The following is a 21,878-nucleotide window of genomic DNA, read 5'->3' as shown; positions in this document are numbered from 1 at the left end:
GGAATAGACCTAGAATGCCGCAATCCACGTGAACAATATACGTGCCGAAATATGCCCGAGTATTGGCGGCGGCACAATATGCAAGAGCAAAGCATTCCCGGAAACCTCTGTCGCGAATTTAAGTTCTCGCGTATCAATTCTCAAAGCAGCTCTGCTGGAAAACTCGAAAATATTTTCCACGCGGAAAAAAACCACTTCTACAGTATCTTCGGTAGCACTGACGGTGTTGCGAAAGGTAATCTCCACGGTCGCTGAGATGCGCGTGCCAGATATCCGCGCACGAAGACGTGGGTGCGCATATTATGCGGTTTTTTTGCCTTCTTGTAATTTTTTTAGTGCTGAAATAAAAAAATATGCGACGCACAAATTATCCGATGGCGCAAAATACGCAAGCAAATTTGTCGGAGGGTCCGTGTACCTTGGTGCAGTTGGGAGCCTTGTTGCGCAGCACAGGCTTTTGTTTGACGTGATTTCGCGTGAGCGTGCAAAACTTCTCCTGCATCCCTGCACGTCGTAGTAACTGTCCTCATCGCGTCATTCGACCGCGGAAATCCCGCGGAATCGCGCGCAAAACGCCGTAAAATTTCGAGCAAAATAAGGGATTCCGCGAAATTCTGTGCCAAATGAAGGATTCCGTGATGAATTCCGGATTCCGTGAAATTTCGCGGAATCGCGGGGAAAAAAAAAAGATGGGACGAATCCAGAATTTTCTGGATCGGAACCCGAACCCAAAGAAGGTTCTGCTAATCCATGAATCTTCCGAATCTCGAACATTTCTAATCCCTTCTGTAAAAAAAGTGTTGAAAAAGACCAGTGGGGAAAATACTTCTACTCAAAAGTGTTTTGAAGCAGAATATGATATTATTTGTTTAATGAAAAACAAATCAAATACATAATAGTTCACTTTCAGGAGAAAACATACCCACATACTTCTTCTTAAATGTAATTTATTTAACGTGTTGTTCATCGACTCCAGGAAATACATAAATTCTCGAGTCTGAGTTGTTTCCAGAAAACTAAGAAACAGTCAAAAGCTAAACCATGCTACTTTTAACCTTGTAATGTAAGAGTTCCTGCTTGAACTCTTTCAGTTCAGAGCAGTGTAAACAAACAAACAAACAAGAAAACATCCGCTGGGCAATCAGGCTTTCGGGGCGCTCAGCAGGCACCAAAAAAAACGAACAAACGTGATTGGTGGATTCGAAAGATTCGATTTGCCGTTTTGGGCACTTGGGCACTGGGGTTCGGATTCCCGAATCTTGAGTCTCTGCCTAGGATTCGCAGATTCGGTTGGTACATCCCTACTCATAACCTAAATACACGTCCCTACTAAACCTAAACAGGGCCCTGTGTTTTAGGGTAAAACCCATTTTTACCCACTAATTTGCATCATCATTACTTGGGGTAAAACACTAAAAAAAAAACAAGACTAAAAGTGCAAATTCAGCCACCAATACCGCTCTAGAGGGCGCGATGTGATGCATCTCACGTTTATGTAAAACGCAAAAAGCACTCTTTTTTTTTTTTCTACCCGATATTGCCCGATTTAACCCTGTTTTACGGTCCCTAAAGTAACACCAAATTTTTACCGCACGATTTACAACAAATATAAGACCCGAAAACACAGGGCCCTATTGTACCAAATGGCACTGTCCTGAAAGAATGAAACCTTTCAATCTGAAGCAACCTTACACTGGAAAGGACAACGTCGGAGAAGGGCTCAACTTTAGAGGGTCTTTTAGAGGGTTTTTCACTACTATTCAGTTAAAGGAGCACAGACAGTGCTTCAGTCAGAGTCGCTTTGACATCATCGCGGTACAACCCGCTAATTGGTTTGCTCGTTTGTGGAAGCGACGTCTGCTACACGGAGAGAAAACTGGGAGTAGAAACGAAAGAGAGAAAAAAAGTGCGAAAAGTGCCGGCCCTGATTGGAGCGCGGTCTCTCTTATATCCGTGATGACATCACAATCCTCCTCCTCCTCCTCGTTTCGGCCTGCAGAGCGAGTCGAGCGGGAGCGCGCGTGTAAGTGTTCGGGGGCGTTTTATTCCAAGAAGAATGCTGTGTACAGAGAATTTTTTGTGTTAGTTGTCACATCAAGTTACGCCCTTTCCTACTTCGCCGGAAACAGAAAATCTTTTGGATGGCTTTCTGGGCTCCTTTAACATGTCCTGCTGAGTGACGCAACCAGCAAGATGGCGCTCAAGCGTATTCTCCAAATAAGAATGCATTTGCCTCGTAAAAAGCCTTCTAAAAAGCCGTAAAAAGTGATGTGAGAAAGCATTCGTAAAAAACCCTTCTGTCCATAGATGAAACTACAGTTGAACCTCCACATAACGAACGTTGATTAAAAAAATCCTCTTTTTTAATGTACTATTGCTGCTGCACTTCCACTTCCCCATTGACACCAATGCGCACGATTTAACAAAGTGTTTTCGTTAAGCATGTTCTATTTAACTATTTCCTTACAACCACAAAATGGCCCATTTTTGGGTGGTTTGAGAAATATATATGTTTTTGTGGCTGACAGTATCACTTCGAAATATGTGTCTATATAGGAAAATGTAGCCAAATGAATGCCCTATCGAATGATGTAAGTTTCAGAAACAAAGCTATTCGTGTATTTCCAAAATTAATTTGGAACACAAAACAATTGGCGCAGACTGCAGAAACCTGGCGAAGATACGCCAGTATCTTGAACGAAAATGTTCATGTCCAAGTTCCAAAATATACAAAATGTGTCAAATTTTGTCGGAAATAATATCCTCAAGTATCAACACTCTCGATCAGGTTGTTCGTGGGTTGTGGAAAATAACGTCAACAGCCATGTTGTTCATGTAACTGAGCGACAGAGTTCATTGAAGGAGTAAAACAGAAAGGAACATCGTAATTTCTACAGAAAACATTAGTTTCATGCTCAACTTCCCTGTCCTTGTACCGCGTTTTGCTGTCTCACAGATTTTCTATTTCTCCAAGTTGGTTTTGAGACAGGAAGAACAGCAATAGTGCACTAACACTTGAGAGACATTATTTGCATTCTAATAAACGAAATCGAACACAAATAGTATGCTTCAGAAGCATGTATTGCGCTTTTGGGAAAGAGGTACGGCGCGGGAATGCAATGCCGCGATTAAGATAAAATAAGAAAGATAAATAATAATAATAATATAATAAATAATAATAATGAATAAAAAGATAATAATAATGAATAAAAAGATAATAATAAATATAAAATAAGATAAAAAACCATTGATCACCGGTGACCGACACTCTATGGGCACAGTAAGGAAAGAATTAATGAATCCCGTAGGCAGCAGTCCCCCAAAAAAACCCTCTTTGCACGTGCCTCTCCCCATGTGCGGGACAGAGAGGGTGAGTCCCACCAAGAGGGGAGGGAAGGAGTAACGTGACAGCGTGTTCTTATTGCTTATTCACGTTGTCATGTGAAATGACGTAATTAGCGAATCAGGCATTTATCTCTTTAGCGCCATATGCTTTTGCTGTGGAAACAGCGCGGTCGTGTTTCAAATTTCTTTTCCAGTGGTGCTTTGTGATTAGAGCAATTCAAAAAGCGAAGGTTTTGTCAGTTGATGAGGAACTTGCAATAATGAATGTCAATGTCGGTGGTCCAAAAGAGAAATGATGATCCTGTCCATGACTTGCAGATCTCCTGTGCTTACCATTTCTGAAAGTACGGATAGCAATAGATAGCTGCAACACAAAAATATGGACTCACCCTGTGTAGAGGTTCTGCTGTATTCATTTGGGAGCATGCTGATAGAAGCTAGGGACGACAGAAATTGCAAAGGATGAAGCATAAAAAAAATTAAAGATTAAAAACTTTTAATGGGATCCTAGCTTTTATGTGTAGTCCATCAGGTTTGCAAGAGTGTACAAACTGTAGATGCACATATACAGGGTGTTTCACCTAAAGCAATAAAAAGTTCTAATTGGCAACGTACCCGCAGGAGAGATTGTGGGACTTTCGGCAGTTACCTCCTGGAAACTTTTGCCACCATTGAGGAAGGCTTTGGACAATTTTTAATCGAGGGAAAATTATTTTGTTCAATTGAACTTTGAAAATTGCAGAAGCGGAATTTTTACTATTTTTTTCGACAATTTCTCGCGATACTGTGCATAGTTTTTGTTGGGTCTGTGGTTATCCACGGGGAATTTCATATTTCTGTAAAAAAAAAAAAGAGTGAGGTTCTCTTGACAATTTTGAAACTCAATTTTGCTTGACTCAATTTTGCTCACAAAGCTTGACAATTTTGAATTTTGCTTGCTCAATTTTGCTCACAAAGCTTGACAATTTTGAAGTTTGAAGCTCAATTGAAAACAATAAATTTCCCGCAGTTAAAAATTGTCTAAAGTCTTCCTCAATGGCGGCAAAAAATTCCAGAAGGTAATTGCCAAAAGTCCCAGAGTCCTCCGGGCGAGTACATCTCCAGTTAGAATTTTTTTATCCCCTTAGGTAAAGCACCCTGTATTGTCGAAACAGAAAAAAAGAGAAAAAGTGCATCCACTGCTTGTATACTCTTGTAAACCTGATGACGTGTGGGCTCCACATGAAAGCTTGTTTCCCATTAAAAGTCTTTAATCTTTGAATTTTTTATGCTTCATCTTCATCTGTTCATTGTTCACCTTCAGTTGAACTGTGTATTCCTTTCCATCTGCTGCCCTGATAGAAGCTACTTCAGCATTTTTTCCCAAATATTCAAGTACTTTCTCTTTTCACTTCAGGCGGAAACATTTCTGGCAGTCCACTTCCGATTAAGGAGGAGCTCGAAAACTCCACTTCATTGCAGTCTTCAGGATGCGACATTCCAAGTTCACAAACCACCTCTGAATGCTCCATGGACAGTAATGCAAAAAACTCTCGCCAAGAAAGAAGGTCATCACTTCCAAAAGGAGACCAAGTCCAGGATGGACGCGGAACGCAGCAAAGCATGGAAACTGAGAACCAAGAGGCTGCAAAAAAAAGGCCAAGGTGCGACGTGTGTTTAGCGACTTTTTCGAGGAACTCCCATCTCAAGACCCATCTCAACATACACATCGGAAAACTGTTCACGTGCACCAAGTGTGCCGCAGCGTTTACGCACGCATCCTCTCTGCGAAAGCACGTGAAATCGTGCATCGGACCAGCCCAGCACAAGTGCCAGAGGTGCTCAGCCACGTTTTTCTCAAAGTCTGGTCTGAGCAGGCACGTGGCCACACATTCCTGTGAAAAGCCCCCATGCGGGTCTGAACCCCTTCTTGCAGCCCGTTCCCCTGGCACTTCATTAGGGGATGGTGTGCAAACACAGAGTAGTGAACAGCTGCGTGGATGTGACCAGGGTCCAGCTGCCTCGGCTGAGACTTATTGCAGCCGTGGCGTCCTTGTGGGAGGAGACACAGGTGAGTAGAAAGCCACACTAACACTAAAGGAGTACAGAGGGCCATCCAAAAAAATTTCAGATTAAGACATCTGATGAAAGTGTGTGTGTCATTATACCGAATAGCGCGAAAGGTTTTGATGTGTGCAATTTGTTTCCCAGAAAAAAAAACTCACATAAACGTAGCTCCGCGCGTTCACCCTTAACTCGCCACTCCAGCTATAACGAGGATGAGGAGGTATGATGCCACGTCACCGATGACGGCATAAGGAGAACTCGTTCTGGTTTGCCAGTCAGTGGGGGTCAGCACCTTGTCCCTTTGCCGCCGTAAACCTGTTTTGCCAGTTTTCCCGGAGAATTGGGGATAGAAGGAGCGGCCGAAGCATTACCGAGCAAGGAGAAAGGCTTCATCAGAACCCCGAACAGCCGAGTAGCGGACAACATTTCTCTAGGCCAATCAGCGAGCGTTCTCCTTATAGCGTCAGCGCGAGGTTCCAGGCAGATCACAGGCTGGTACTGCTCTTCACCACCGTTGCGCACGGTCGCTTTTTGCGGCGTATTTTAAATTCAATTTCCGCGATAATTATGACTCTGTGGTGTAAATTACTTCGCATGGTGCATCTTACTGGCCTACTTAACAGTTTTATAGGAAGAAAACTGGGTGTTAGAAATGACTTCTGTGCTACTTTAAAAGGGCAATAAATGGCTATAGAGGGTGCACTTGTTCTAATAAAAAATAGAAATAATAGAAATCCTTAATTTAATCGATAGAAATATTTTCGTCTGAATTTGCGAGGTAAAAATCGGATAAATAAACGTGCGCTCTAAATTCATGCAAATTCGGGCGAAAAAAAAACTTGTCTGCTAAAATTTGGGGGGAAATTGGGCTCAGTTACTCAAACCAGCTGAACTGGTTTGGTACAAACAGTGATGTAACTGTATTTGCTGCCAAACAAGTTCTTGTGCATTCCTACGGACCTCTCGGTGAGGTCGATTTGCCCGGTTAAAATCCGGTTTCGCCCGAAAGAGGCAACCTCCAATTTGGGGTGCAAATTCAGGGATGAATCAGGTTAAACCTTAAAACTTAAGGTTCTAAGTGTGATTCGTTGCCTGTGGTGAACGTTTCCCAAGAATTGTTGCCGCAAAAGAGTAAATAATGGCTCCACGCCGACCGAATATCCACTGCTCCCTTTCGCCGTTATGCCCCGTCCTACGGATGCCATGGCAACAATAGCCGCACGTTATTTTGACGCCATGCACCGTCAACCATTTAAGATTGAGGGATGCTTATACATCAATTTTGTTGTAATATCGGCAAGTAAGAACAATTCTAAACATCTTCCCCTTCAATCCCGAGGTAGCCAGATTGACCGCTACCAAGAGCCGGCAAAGTTCCATTTTATGTCTGCACTATGTTACCAGTGCTGTATTGCTCCACGAGGTCACTGCGATGTTCCCGCAATCGGTTCCTTTGCGAGCTACAGCTTAGAGCCCTGCACGGGCCCGGGCCTGACTGGGCGTTATTGAAGGATGTTTTTCAGAGTTTATTGCTTTTTTTTAAAACTAAATTTTTTTTAGTTTGATTTGCAGCTTTAAATCCAAAGAAAACTTGACGACACACACGCGGTTGTGCAACAAAAATGCAGCTGTCACATTTATTGACAGCTTGACTGTCTTGCACGTACTGGCATCCTGCCCTCACTTTGAACACCAACGCCAACAGTATTTCACCGCATTCTACAGATACCATGACCCACTCCACCAAGCCCTTCTACTGGGTGACACTCCTCTTGTGCCATTTGATAATGTCATCCAATTTTTGACCATGTGTGGGCTACTGAGTCAGACGTAGATGTTAAGCATTGCTCGGCTTTTATCCAATATCACCGAACTCCTCATGTAAATATCTCGTCCTGGATCACCTCATCGCTCACACTTTTAGATAGCTTTTAACTGCCATACTCACTTGTTATCGTCATTCTCCTCTCTCTCCTGTCCTGGTCCATCTCATTGCTCATACCTGTAGATAGCTTTCAACTACCACACACACTCTCTCTCACATCATCTCTCCCATAATCATCTCACACCACCACACACTCACCATAGTTTTGGCACTCTATGGCCTTTGCTGCCTTTGTGCCATTAAACCCATAATCTCTCTCTCTCACATTTATTGCTCCAACAGTAAAGAGACACAAGCTTAACAATATGTTTTGTGCGACGCACGCTGAGATGTTGCACCCTTTCCGTGTGCAGTGCTCACTGTTATGTGACAGTACTTACATATGACAGCCTCTGCATTGCGATCACGGGACGATGTTTAACTCCTCGAGATCAGTGTAGTCCTTGACGTAGTCACAGGGCAGCTTCCGCTTGCATCCCATCTTGTTGTCAGCACTGCAAAAAGTCGCCCTTTCATAAAGACCGCTCAGTATGGCCTTGCTTCGATGCTTATTTTAAGTGCTTAGGTAACAGGTAGGACAAGGAAATCTGGAAGCAGACTGGGGAAAACCCCGGGCGGTGAACCCTGATGTGGACGAGACGACCGCCAAAGCAAACAATATGTGGCGGTGGTGCCGGTATCTGAGGTCAGAAGGAACACAGGACACAGAAGGAGGCCAAGAACAATAACCCAGTTATTGGGGAAAACATCCGCCAAGCAGAGTCTCTCAGATAAACCTGAAAACCCGAAACCCTGCCTGTATCGAATCTCCCACAAAAAGGACGTTATTTGCAGTGGACCGTGCAATTGTAAGGAAGCAGAAACGACAGCAGCCAATCAAACAGCCAGAATAAGCACTTGCTTGTGAACATGCGCTTCCAATGTATTCCTTTGATCGTATTGTACACTTTGCTTCATCATGTGCGTCACTGCATTTTTGTTAAGAACAACTTATTTACGGTTTGTGGCATTGATGCAAAATGTTCCGACAAAATGGGCTATCAAGCAGATGCCAGTGGCCAACGCAGTTTCTCTTCATAGGTAGGTTCTCAGGGGCAGGTAGTAGTAGTAGTAGTAGCAGCAGCAATACTTTGTATTATAATACTATTTCTGTAATACTTCCAGATGTTTGTATTGTGTACTCAATCTGTGAATGTATTGGTGCACATCTGTATTACAGTACACAAAATTGAACTGTCTTCTATATGATAAGCTATAAATCTTGCGCTTCGTAAAATATTATAATGTGTACTACTTTAGAACAGCGGCTCCCAACTTATGTAGTTTGAGAGAACCTGCGATCGTGCCAGCAACACTTTGTAGATCCTACTACTACACAGCGGTATATGCTACTGTGTAGAACTGGGCCAGGCGAGATAGATTACAAGTAGAAAAATTATTCATTTTGAGTTGTTCATTATTCTATTATTTGATCATATCTTTTGATGTTGGATTGTCAGTTGAGCCAACTGAGTAAAAGTATCTGTACATAAGAATACATGTAATATCCCTCCCACGCAGGAGTGAGAAATGACATGAAGTGCCAAATCCCTTACGTCTTTATGTCATTCATGCGGTACCACACGGAGAGATTTAACGACATTTGTCTGAATAACAGTTTCTGCTTAGTGAGATCACCACAACTCATTCGCTGATGAAATGCCGACTCTCGCTTTCATGGTTTGCACAGAGTAACCGTTTTATTCTTGCCTAAGACCACCAAGATTATTGCTTGATTTGGGGTTATACAGGGGTGTACACCCCCCCCCCCTGCCCCCGCCCGCCCAAGAAAAAAAAGTTACCTTTGGTAGTGCATTTGGGAGAAGGAAACGAGGGGGAAATTCTACCCCACGTAACGTCCCCGGCAAATGTCGAAAGCACAGAACCATAGGTATTTGTAACTAAATTAGATGCTCCTGGACCCATTTATCTGTAATTGCGACTCAGTTACTATTTAACGTACTTTTAACAACCCTACAACTTACACGGCTTTCTTCACTTCAGGTGGTATTCATGCCAAACTGGAATCCAACAGCTCCCCTGCACACCAGCCATCCGGTTGCAGCATTTCCAGCGCCCAGTTACCACTCGGCAACATCCTCCAGTCATCCAGCAATCGTAACGCCATACCCGTTACGAGCACTGCTCTCACAGGAGAAGTGCGAGGCAATGGCGAGGCTTCAACGCAGGACCTCGTCGAAGGAGGGCGCAGCACCGATTCAGGCGAAAACGTGCTGCGTTCTGTGCCTTCAGCTACACCACCCAGGGCCTCCATCCTTGCAACTTACCTCAGGACACGCAGCGAAACGTTATTTACGTGCAACACGTGTTCCGCATCGTTCGCTCGCGCGTCGACGCTGGTGGAACACATGAAGTGCCATACCGCCGCGGAAGACTCTCAGAAACGCGAAGTGGGTGCGGACGGGTGCGTCTCGAAATCCCCTCCGCACGACGGTGCAGCTGCGCTTGGAGAAGAGAGACCATTCAAGTGCGAACACTGCGCCGCCGCGTACTCCCGTCTGCAGGCGCTCCAAATTCACAAGCGGGTTCACGTGTGCAAGACGCTGTACAAGTGCGAGCTCTGCCCTGCGACTTACTCCTGCCGCAGCTCCGTCGCAATCCACATGCGGAAGCACACGGGTGAAAAGGTGTACAGGTGCGAGCGCTGCCCCGAGACGTTCACCGCGTTGTACAAGTACAAGGTCCACATGGTGACCCACACGGGGGAGAAGCCGCACAAGTGCGAGCTGTGCCCCGCGGGGTTCGTTCAGCTGGGGTGCCTGGAGCGGCACATGCGGACGCACACGGGGGAGAGGCCGTACAGGTGCGAACAGTGCGCTGCAGAGTTTGTGGAGCCGCAGCACCTGAAGAGGCACATGAGGAGCCACACGGGCGAGAAGCCCTACAAGTGCGAGCTCTGCCCCGCCACCTACTCGTGCCGCAGCTCCGTAGCAATCCACATGCGGAGGCACACGGGCGAAAAGCTGTACAGGTGCGAGCACTGCCCCGAGACGTTCACCGCGTTGTACAAGTACAAGGTCCACATGGTGGACCACACGGGGGAGAAGCCACACAAGTGCGAGCTGTGCCCCGCGGGGTTCATTCAGCTGGGGAGCCTGGAGCGGCACATGCGGACGCACACGGGGGAGAGGCCGTACAGGTGCGAACGGTGCGCGGCCGCGTTTGTGGAGTCGCAGCACTTGAAGAGGCACATGAGGAGCCACACGGGCGAGAAGCCCTACAAGTGCGAGCTCTGCCCCTCGGCTTTTGTTCAGAGCCGGTCCTTAAAGCACCACATGGCAATGCACAAAGGTGAGGACCTAGACAGGTGTTTATTTATTGATTGGTTGGTTGATTTGCATTTATTGTCTGTGCTCACCAGCAGCTTGAGCCTTGGGCGCACTTACGGCCTTAACTACTATTACGCTCTTAAGTGCATACAGTCTTTAAATTCTTGCCAGACGGTCAGTCATGCGGACTTCATGACAACACTGAGGTGTAAGGGCAACGGAACTCCCGCAAGACAGTTTACGGCGTTCCCCCGAAACTGTCGAAGTCTCGTTACCAAACGCCATGAACAAGATGGCGCAGATTTCCTTCAATTCAAAATAAAATGTTTTTATGAGATGTAATGCTCCGTGAACTTTTTTCATGCTCAACGCTTCAAGTTTTTCTGGTGAATATTTACGCTTTGCTTCTCATTATATCTTGTCAGTCCGTAGCGATACCCTCGAACCACTGCACTCTGTGTCGTCTGCATCCAAAACTGTGCGGACACAATACAGCATCGAAATTGCTTCGAAACAAATAATGTTTGCTGTTTCTCAAATTGGCTAAGTGCAAACCAAACGTTGTTTCCGAGTGCTCACAGTGAGAAGAAATGTGATTTAACTACGTTTCATTCAACGTTCGGTGTAGACATCACTGGCAAAACGCCTTCACGGATACCGTTTTGGCAGCTTCCCGGGGTTTAAGGCCATATTTCAGCTACGGCCTTATCTTAATGCCATTGCCTTAAAGGCCGTATGTGTGCCCGTTCTCTTTTCTGACTGCCAACTCTCCCGGATTACCCGGGAGACTACAATTTTGTTCAGTCTCCTGATTGTATGGATGTGCCCTCCAGTCTCCCAGAAAAGAGGGGCCTTGGGATTTTCTTCTCTCAGTTTCTCTTAAGAGCTGCCCAAACGTATTCCTCAAGAATTAGACAGCCCGTAACATGTGTTTTGCGGCATGAAAATCCATGGCTGGAGGTCGCAGCAGATCGCGTTTTTCATTGTGTCCATGTCTCTCGAGAAGGTGTGCTATCGTCCTATCGTCAGTTCAGTCTCGTAGAGTAGTTCTGTTTCCTCCGATGTCGCTCACCAAAGAGAAGAAACACCTGCACGTGATCCTTATACATGCCAAGTGCCCTTTCACGGGTTTTCTTATTGAGCACATCCAGTCGCGGAGCATAAGCAATCATGTGTGACCGCTGTTGTGGTGGACTGTTCCCAAAATGTGACAAAGCGAAGACAGATGTGAACAGACAAAGACCACTGGCACCATTGGTGAAATGGCTGTGCCTGCGCAAAATGCAACGTCGGAGAGCTTGACACGATGTGTCTTCGCAACTGTGCTTCACGGAAGCAACGATAGTGCGTCGCAGCTCCGCCCGATAGTGGCAACATACAACGCAGAGGAATCTCAATATATAGTCGTTTGCAATGCGTTTACGAGTGCACAAAATTAATGCGCAGCGTGTACCTCAAGAAACAGATTTTCAGGTGGAAAACAAAAAACACCGCTTCTGACATTTGAGATGAACACGAGCAGCTGCTTACTAATTAAAATAAAATTCACAGGAAAACGGCCTGCCCCAGCTAGTTCTCGTCCTTTACATGAGTGCTTACTATGCACTCCTCAGTGTCGGTATTGATGATTTTCAATAAGAGCAGGGCCATTCTATGGCATGGGTTTCAGACAGCATGCTCAAACAACGCCAATATTTTTTCAATATTTTTAATTGTGCAGGTAGGTGGCCCGTACGTTGGTAAATATCCTCTTTAATGTTCGGAAGTCCCAATAGGTGGAGTGCAGACGACATTCTCTCTGTTTATTGGCTTGTGGTTTGTCCCATCACCTGCAAGGCATGACACTGTATGCCTTATGCAAAAACAGGTCACACCCTTACCCTCTAGTGCTGCACAAAAACACAGGATTTTGGCCTTTTTTGCCACCTTTTTAGCATCTTTCCCTTACAAATTGTGAGTAATATGATTGCAGACCCTCATTGTGTGATATGTCATGTCGGACCTCTATATAACAAAATTGAAAGTGACTACTCTGTAGTCTGTTTGATAGAATAATTTTCAGGAAATCAAAACCTGTCCAGAGAAAATGGTCCAAGAGGTGGGCACAGCACTGCGGATAGTCTGTTCCCTTTCTACATGGTTCTCAGTAGAGATGGGACAAATCCAGAATTTTCCGAATACGAATTCGTGAATCTTGCGAATCTCGAATCTTTCGAATCCCTTCTTTAAAAAGAGTTTGAAAAAGCCAAGAAAAAAAACCTTTTAGTGATAAGTGTTTTGAAGCAGAACATGATACGATACGCAGATATGTTTAATGAAAAACAAATTAGATAATAGTTCAGTTTCAGGAGAAAATGTACCCATATAATTCTTAATTTATTTAAATTGTTGTTCATCTACTGCAAGAAATAACACCAATTCTCGAGTCTGAATTATTTTCATAAAACTGAGCAACAATCAAAAGCATGATCATGTTACTTTTAAACTTAACTGTAAAAAATTCCTGCCTGAACTCTTTCAGTCTAGAGCAATGTAAACAAGCAAACAAGAGAACACCCGTTGGCTTTTGGCAGACTTTGGAAGTGCCAGTTTGAAAAAGAAACAAACAGACGTGGTTGGTGGATTCGAAAGATTCGATTCGCCGTTTTGGGCACTGGGATTTGGATTCCTGAATGTTGAATCCCAGCCTAAGGATATACTGGATTCTTCACTGGATTTGTGGATTCGTTTGGCACATGCCTAGTAGTCAGTGTTTGCTGTCATCATGGGGAACTTAGCAGACCAGTTTTCTTTCATTTTGTTACAACTTATGCAACTTTTTCTCGTGCCATTACAGAAGGAACAGCGACCAAAGTAGTGCCTCGTAGCAAGAAAAAACGGAAAAGCCTTGTCCAGTCTTCCGGTACAGAGGCACAATCTGTACACGGCAGCGTTTCCACCACCGACTGTGATATTCCGTCCATCGTCAGCAGCGACGCCACGGAGGGATCCACGACACACAGTGAGCCTCTCCCGCCACCGGGGGGCCACAGCACCGACTCATCACCTCAGGCTTCCAACCATCAAGAGAAGAGCCAGCAGGAGAAAGAGAGGCCAACGTGCACCGTGTGCTCGGCTACGTTCTCCAAGAGCTCCCACTTGAAGACCCACCTCAACATACACACGGGAAAGATGTTCACGTGCAGCATATGCTCCGCGCCGTTCTGCTACGCGTCCTCCCTGCAGAAGCACATGAGGATGCACACTGGGGTGGGCCTGCACAGGTGCGAGCTGTGCCCGTCCGTCTTCGTGTCCAGGTCCTACCTGAGGGGCCACATGGCCATGCACACGGGCGAGAGGCCCTTCAAGTGCGGGCAGTGCACGGCCTCGTTCAGCCGGCAGCACGCCCTGGAGGTGCACACGCGGAGGCACACGGGGGAGAAGCCCTACAAGTGCGAGCTGTGCCCCGCCGCCTACGCGTGCCAGAGCTCCATCGCGGACCACATGCGGAGGCACACAGGCGAGAAGCCCTACGCATGCGACCTGTGTCCCGCCACGTTCCACGCGGCCTACAGCCTCAGGTCCCACATGGAGGCCCACGCGGGGGAGAGGAGGCACAAGTGCCACCTGTGCCCGGCGCAGTTCACCCAGCTGGGGAGCCTCAAGAGGCACGTGAGGACCCACACGGGGGAGAAGCCCTACGAGTGCGAGCTGTGCCCCGCCACGTTCAGGGAGTCCCAGCACTTGAAGATCCACGTGAGGACTCACACGGGGGAGAAGCCCTACAAGTGCAGGCAGTGTCCGGCAGTGTTCTCGCGCTGCCGGTCCCTCAAGACCCACGCGAGGACTCACCAGTGATGGGTGCGGTGTCTACCCGTGCCCGGCGTAGGAATGTTTTTTTGTTTTTTTTTTAAGTACCGCGTTAGTGCCGCGAACTGACAGTGGCCATGAGTAGAGCCTGAAGTTACAGTGAACCCTCGTTAATATGACCCCCGATAGTCTGACATACGCGCTTTACGACCATACTCTTGGGGAACAATGCTGTGAAACCCCTGCAAATCTCCCCCGTTAATATGACAATTCCGCATTGTGAGCAAAATTTTAAGGAACGACCATGGTCATAATAACGAGGGTTCACTGTATAGGGTTTAACCAGATTCTTCCCCGAATTTGCATCCCGAATCGAAGGTTGTTGCCTCTTTTCGGGTAGAACCCGATTTTTAAAACCGGAAGGTGAAGTGTGCTGTGTTCCAACGTGTCATATTTAAAGCCTGAAGTTATGGGAAATTTTTTTTTTTTCAAATTGAAGGGGATAAAAATCAGGGAAATAAGCGTGTGCTCTAAATTCATGTGAACTTCGTTGAAAAAGCTTCAGGCTCTATTACCATAACAAACTGTACCGATTTGGTAGAAACAGTGATGTAATTGTGCTTGCTGTCAAACCAGCTAGTGTGCATCGCTACAGACATTTCAGTGAGGGCAATTTGCTGCGTAAAAATCAGGTTTCACCCTAAAGAGGCAACCTTCAATGCAGGGTGCAAATTCGGGGAAGAATCGGGTTAAGGCCTAAAACTTCAGGCTCCAGTTATATTGTATGAAGGGAAGTGCCTCAGAATGAGAGCCACCGATATTTTGAACAGAGACTGTTGTTCTTCTGGGTTCTGGACGTTCTTCTGGGTGGTGGTGTTCTTGCCCAGTTATGACACACAACTTTAAAAAATAAAAAAGAGAATTGAACATCAAAACGGTGTGTGCATTACAGTTAGACCCTTGTGTTTTGGGGGTTTTATGTTCTTTGTAAAAATCAGGGAAGTAAAAAACAGGTTTTACAGGGTATACGGGTGCATAGGCAAGTTCTTGGGTGGAATATAGGTAGGGTCTGACTTTTTGGGGTTAAATCTGATTCCACCTGGTTTGTTCCCTCCCGAATCAGTTTCGAACCAGTGCCGGTTAAACCCGATTTCTCCCCGAATTCTAATCACGTATTACGTTGTATCACATATGGCGTACAAGATTTAGTATCAGTCTGTGCACACGCCTGATGAAAATATTATCTGAGTGCAACAATAAAGTATGCGAAGCACATTTAATGTGACATCGTGTGCGGTTTGTGACTATAAATTGTGAGCAATGCATGCTTGATCGATGTGTGCACCTCAAACCACTGGCCGCTTGCTGGAGAGAAAAAAAAAACAAGTAACCTGATGACACCCCGATTTCACCCCAAACTTCAGATTTCAAAAATGGCGATATGAGGGGGGGTAAAGATCGGGCTTCGTTTCAGGAACTGTAAAATTGGATGATATCCAGTGAAAAGTTTATTTTCAGGTGGAGAATAATTTCGAAAAAAAAAAATCCTTCTAGCACTTTAGATTAACACAAGATGCAGAACCCCCTTGCTGATTGTGCAGTGCTTAGCATTCACCATTTCCCATATTGGTCGCTGAATTTGCACTTTGCCAAGTTAGTTCTTTGGAGGTTTCTTTCTAATCCTTTCTTAAAAAACAAAAACAAAAAAAAGTTGAAAAAGCCAGGGAGAAAAACACTTCTATTGTAAAGTGTTTTCAAGCAGATTTTGGTATATTTGTTTAATGAAAAACAAATGAAATAATATTTCGTAATGCTCCGTCCGCCTACGCCATTGCCGCACCTGAGCGCAAAGTTCGCTCTCATCACATGTCATTCCGATATGCAAGTTGCTTCCATGAGCAGGCACACAACCATCCCTTTTTTTGTTCACAGTGGCTGTGGAATTTCAGTAATATTAAATAAAACAAATTGCAGTGAAATGCAGATTCATCTCAGACAGGAATTTCTACCCTCAGAAGAAAAGGAGAAAACGCACCCATATACTTCTTCTTAAATGTAATTTATTTAACATGTTCATCGACTAGAGGGAACACATAAACTCTCGAGTCTGAATTCTTTCCGTGAAACTAAGAAACAATCAAAAGCAAAACCATGTTACATTTAAACATGTAACGTAAGAGTTCCTGCCTGAACTCCTTCAGTCCTGAGCAACGTAAACAAACAAGAAAACACCCAACGACCAATCGGGTTTTCTGTGGACTTTTGAGGCGCCAGTTTTAAAAAGAAACAAACAAACGTGGTTGGTGGATTCGAAAGATCGATTCGCTGTTTTGGGCACTAGGGTTCGGATTCCCGAATCTCTCGAATGCCTGTCTAGGATTCGAGGGTTCGCGGATTCGGTTGGTCCATCCCTAGTTTTACCCAAAGTGGCAATGATGGAAATAGGGGGTAAAAACGGGTTTTACTAGGTTCAAACCTAAAGGCCCTAAATATATAAGTAAAACGAGCGCCTCACATTTCAGACAAACACGACATGCCGAGCGGCTTTACTGAATGCGCATTCTCCACTTCTTGGTTGCTCCACTTTAACAAGCTCATTTTCGGGAGTTTTCAGGTTACACCCCAAGTGATGATGATGATGCAAACCGGGAAGCAGAAATGTTTTTTTAGCGGGTTTCACCTTCAAACACGAGGCTCTAATTAGACTTTGATGAGAAACCTAAATCGGGCTTGCAACAAAAGTATGCACACAGAATGGTGTGAATTTTATTTGTCGTCCTTCATCTCAGGTTTTTTTCCTTATGCTGTACTGCCATCCTGATATACCAATTTTGCCAGTAGGGGCAGTTGCTAATGAGATTTTTTCTTTATCCTATTGTAAGGTGCACGCTGTTTTTCTGTTTTTTTGTCATCCCTAGCCAGTACAGCCTGTTTGTTTTTTTATTCATCTATTTATTTATTATACATTAAAGGCCCATATAGGCATTACATAAAGGGGTGACAAAAAATGATACCATCACAGCATAGCAACAGCAACGAAACAACAGTAGCGAATAACACACACACAAGGTATCAAAGGCACACAATGTAATCGAAATACACGGAAACGTGACTGTCGTATGAGTACGTCGCACAGCCCTCTTTTAAACTCAGCGGGGTTAGTGATTGTAACAAGAGATGAGGGTAAGGTATTCCATTCGGAAATCGCCATCGAAATTTTTGTTGTGGATCCAAGTCGTCGGTCCGCTTGCTTTTAACCATTCTTTCATGTTCAGCCTTTATATGCTGGACAATTAGAATTACTTCGGGAGGTTAACAAACAATATTTCGCGAGTTAATGCCATTATTAGCAGAGGTTTGCAAGAACTGGACGCGTGTATTATAATGAAACGTGTGACAACGGATAGTTTTCTGTGTAACGGTCAATAAAGATGTCCTTTTAGGATCACTCTGGATTTTCGTGTTTCACCTATCCGGTTCTCCCGCTATCCGGACATTTTCACAGGAAACGAGGCCGTCCGGATAAACGCGTGGGTCGACTGTACATGTAATTCTGTAAAATTGGTACCTGTGAATATAAAGTGGCACTGATTCTGGAATAGGCTCCGAAGACACACACCTATTATTGCTGAATTTTTGCTGTTTGAGCTAGAGCCAGGCCTACCTGGATGTACACAGATCAAACAGTGTCTTCACGTTTGGAGATGTCTTAAAAAGCACCTATTAACCATGCACCGTGAAAGGGTTTGATGGTGGCCGCTTGGTCGCCCACCTTGATACCAGAAGGAGAACAACAGCCATTGTCCATCATTATTTTCAAATGCATGGCGTACCAGTTTGTGAATTTGTCCCGAACAGCAATTTTAACGTAGGATTATCTCCCTTATGACATTGCGGTCCTGACAGAAGTAAGCTTGGAGGCACTTTGCAAGGAGAAAGACCATGAGAATTGTGAAATCAAGAGCTCACGAGTACGTTTAAGAATGGACAAGTTGAAGATTCGTGAAAAATCATCCATGCGAAAGTAAATACATTTACGGACTTCCACCGGCATGACATTACTTGTCAGTACCTTCCAGCTTTTGTTCCGCGATCATCATTGAGTGACCATGCCACCCATTCAAGACAAAAACTGCTGATTACATTTTACAATATCTAAAAACTGTTGTGAGTAACCTTTATCTTTATTGGACACTGTAACTTATGTTGCTGTGAAACTGGGATCGGATGAAAACATCGTGTCCATTTTTCTTCTTAATCTCAGAAACATACGAGGTTCTATTGATGTGACAATTGATAATTTTGCATATGATATCTCCACTTGACTTGCAGTCGTATACAGGGTGTCCCAGAAAATGTGTTATTGAATTATAATAAGAAAACTATGCCACGTAGAATCACGCGATCAACGAAATTTGTTCTATGTTTTTGCCACCGCCTAGTGTGAATGTAATCTAACTTACGTTTTATCGTGGCAATTTTCACTAACTGAACTCAAAAATTTGCCAAGTAAACGTCGCTTTTTTACCCCACCAATGTGAAGCACGTGCCGAATTTACTCAAGTTTATGATAATTGACAGGGACGTTGAGGAGCTATCCCATAACTGGGATAGTGCCCTCGTTGTCAAGTCTGATGAAAGGAGGTTGCAAAATGCTGCCCACACAGGGATATTAGAAAGAGATAAGTTAGGCATGGCTCATCACATCCGGCTTCTGCTGGGATCATGCCTCCCCTCTCCTAATTTCAAGAACTGTCACTTTTTCTACTATCACTCTGTGGGCTTGGTTTAGAAGCCTCCATCCATCGGACTGACAACGGGGGCGCTCAAAAAGTCGTCAAGCACTAGGCTCTTGGTGCTCCGAAAAGCGTGATGTTTGGCTGTTTTTTTTTTTTTCGATGGGATAGCTCCTCAATACCCCTGTCAGTTATCATGAAGTTGAGTAAATTCGTCACCCTGCTTCACATTGGTGGGATACAAAAGCGACCTTTCCTTGGCAAATTTCCAAGATCAGTTTGCAAAAATGGCCGTAATAATACTTAAGTTATATGACATTCACATCAAGAGGTGGAAAAAACGTAGTAAGAACAAATGGTGTTGATTGTGTGAATGTAGGTGTTTTCTTAGTTATACAGTGACAATTTATAATTCAATTTTACTTCTTCTGGGACACCGTGTGTCAGTCTGACCTCGAGACCACTGCATGACTCCAGATTGTCTCATTGAACGTAGTGTTTTTAAATACAATGTGTTCAAAAGGGCACAAAATTGAAAAAAATAAAAAATAATGAATGGCGCAGGATGTGATCTCTGAGCGAAGGAAACCACAATGTGTGCTTTCCCTCTCCCTTTTCTTCTCAAGGAGAGTGCCAATACGGTGAGTCCCCCGATTGGTCTCCTTCAGACGTTCTCCCGTGATGATTGGACAAATCATCTGGGGAGGCCAGCGAGAGAGCACTCCACATTGTCGGCCATGTTGGGAAGGAGAAGGTGAGCGTAAATTGTGGTTTCTTTGGATCACAAGTCATGAACAATGCTACAGATGAAATAAAGGTAAAATCCGGGCAGGTCGGTGATCCATTTTCTAAACATCTTCTAAAAATAAAAAAATGTGATGTGCATCTTGTGCAAAGAGTGTTAATCCTTAAAGTGTCAAGAAAAAGAGTGGAATGAATGACGCCGTTACCTTGTCATCTACACAAAAAGAACAGGGTTTATCGTTACAGATGAACGCTGTTCCTTTTGTGTAGATGACAAGGTAATGGCATCGGTCATTCCACTTTTTTTTTCCACTTAAAGGGTTACCACTCTTTGGAGAGGATGCACCACACATTTTTAGATTTTGCTACTATTCTGAAATTTTAGATAACATTGTACACAAATTTGTAATCAATACTAAGCTATATTATACGTAGAATTTTGTTTATATTTGTGCACTTTGCAGGCGTCATGAGATGGAATGGATTGGGTCTCTCACCCACTTGGTAGTGTGACCTCATCCTTTTTACAGCAACATGTTTCATCCTCCGTCTCACAAAGTTCCTTCATTCGGTCTCGTCATTTTTAATCAATTTGTTACTCCATGAACATTTTTTTTTGTTCAGTTATGTGAGGTCGGCTTCATGTACAAAGTAACAAGACCTTTTATTCCGTCAGTCTACTAATAAAATAAGTTAGTATGTACATGTGAATATACGACGTGCTAGTCTTTGTTCTGTACGAAAGTTTATGAATTTGTTAATATGAATTTACAATAATATATAATTATAAAGAGTAACACAGATAGTGTGTGTGCAGGTGGGCTATACAGCCCTGCAGACATACTGTGCAAGGACAGTTATGGGTGTGAGCAATACTTGTTATGGACAGAAGCCGCCAGGATAACATGGAGGAAGAAACTGAAGAAACCGCTAGGAGCTGTGGGAAATGTCCATCATGAACTGTTACAAATGCTCTTCTTGCATACATTGGGTCATTGAACACCAACATATCAAATAAGGAGTATTTACCTCAATTTTTCTAATCCTAAGCTGTTTTTTTCTTACGTACATTTGACAGAAGCGACATCTTACACCCAGGGCAGGCTTACGCGTACACCCAGAAGGATATAGAAAATCCAGAGAACCGGTAAGGAAGAAAGACAACAGCCATCCTTGCACCCAGGGCAACACTAGGACAGAGGTGAAGCCGAGAACGCCAGACTTTATTGTCCTGTTTAATAATAATGACATCGGTATGAGTCTGCATGCTAATGGGGGGGTGCGGTCAGCCTGCTGATGAGAATAAGTTATGTTGAAGAAATTGCCTTATAACCCCCCTTCACAGTGCCACAACCATGGTTTTCATCAACTACGCCATGGTTTTCATGAATGCTCCTGAAGCCACAGAATATACAGAAACCCGTAGGCTTGGGGCCACACATGTTGAACACTTAACATTTCATTATGAATAAAAAATGTTATTATGTTAAGCCTTAAGACGTCTTGGAAAGGACGCTTTGTGCTTCTCATGATGCATCTATGTAATGAACCTTCTACTTCGTGATAATGGTAATGGTATGTATATTAGTATGTAATAATCGTTCTATCCATGAATACAGTCCAATTTTTTCGGATCAACCCGGATTCCTCTCTATTGCCCCCCCACCCCCTACCTCAAATTTCTTGAAAAATTATGACCAACCACATATATGACGTACATTATTTAGTAGCAATCTGTGTGCATCTGGTTTAAGTATATATAAATATGTACAATAAACCATGCAAAGTATATCTGATGTGACAACCCGTTCTGGGCACGACAAAAAAGCTATAAACTTTTTCAATATTTATTTTCATTATTTATTTCATTTATTGCATTATTTCTTTTTTTTTCATCATTTATTAATTTCATTATGAATTAGAGATTTGAAAATAGCACCAGATTCTTTTCCTAGACCCGCGAAAGGCGTTTTACTATAAAAATGTGCAGACCCTGTCTGCAAA

At 44.1% G+C, this 21,878-nt stretch overlaps 1 protein-coding gene across 6 annotated transcripts in view; it reads left to right on the top strand.

Moving 5' to 3' along the window:
• Positions 1–14,968, top strand: part of LOC135378682 (zinc finger protein 62 homolog) — a 99,415-nt gene extending 84,447 nt beyond the window's left edge. For all 6 annotated transcript variants that reach the window (XM_064611763.1, XM_064611762.1, XM_064611761.1 and 3 more), the window contains 3 exons: positions 4,742–5,395; positions 9,320–10,627; positions 13,442–14,968. In XM_064611763.1, coding sequence (XP_064467833.1) covers positions 4,742–5,395; positions 9,320–10,627; positions 13,442–14,442 — 2,963 coding nt within the window. In that variant the 3' untranslated portion in view covers positions 14,443–14,968. The remainder of the gene's footprint in view (positions 1–4,741; positions 5,396–9,319; positions 10,628–13,441) is intronic.
• Positions 14,969–21,878: the final 6,910 nt, after the last annotated feature.

This window comes from Ornithodoros turicata, chromosome 1 (assembly GCF_037126465.1).
Source record: "Ornithodoros turicata isolate Travis chromosome 1, ASM3712646v1, whole genome shotgun sequence".
NCBI lineage: Eukaryota > Metazoa > Arthropoda > Arachnida > Ixodida > Argasidae > Ornithodoros > Ornithodoros turicata.
Note: the sequence above shows the minus strand (reverse complement) of the source record. Positions and strands in the feature narration are given on the sequence as shown.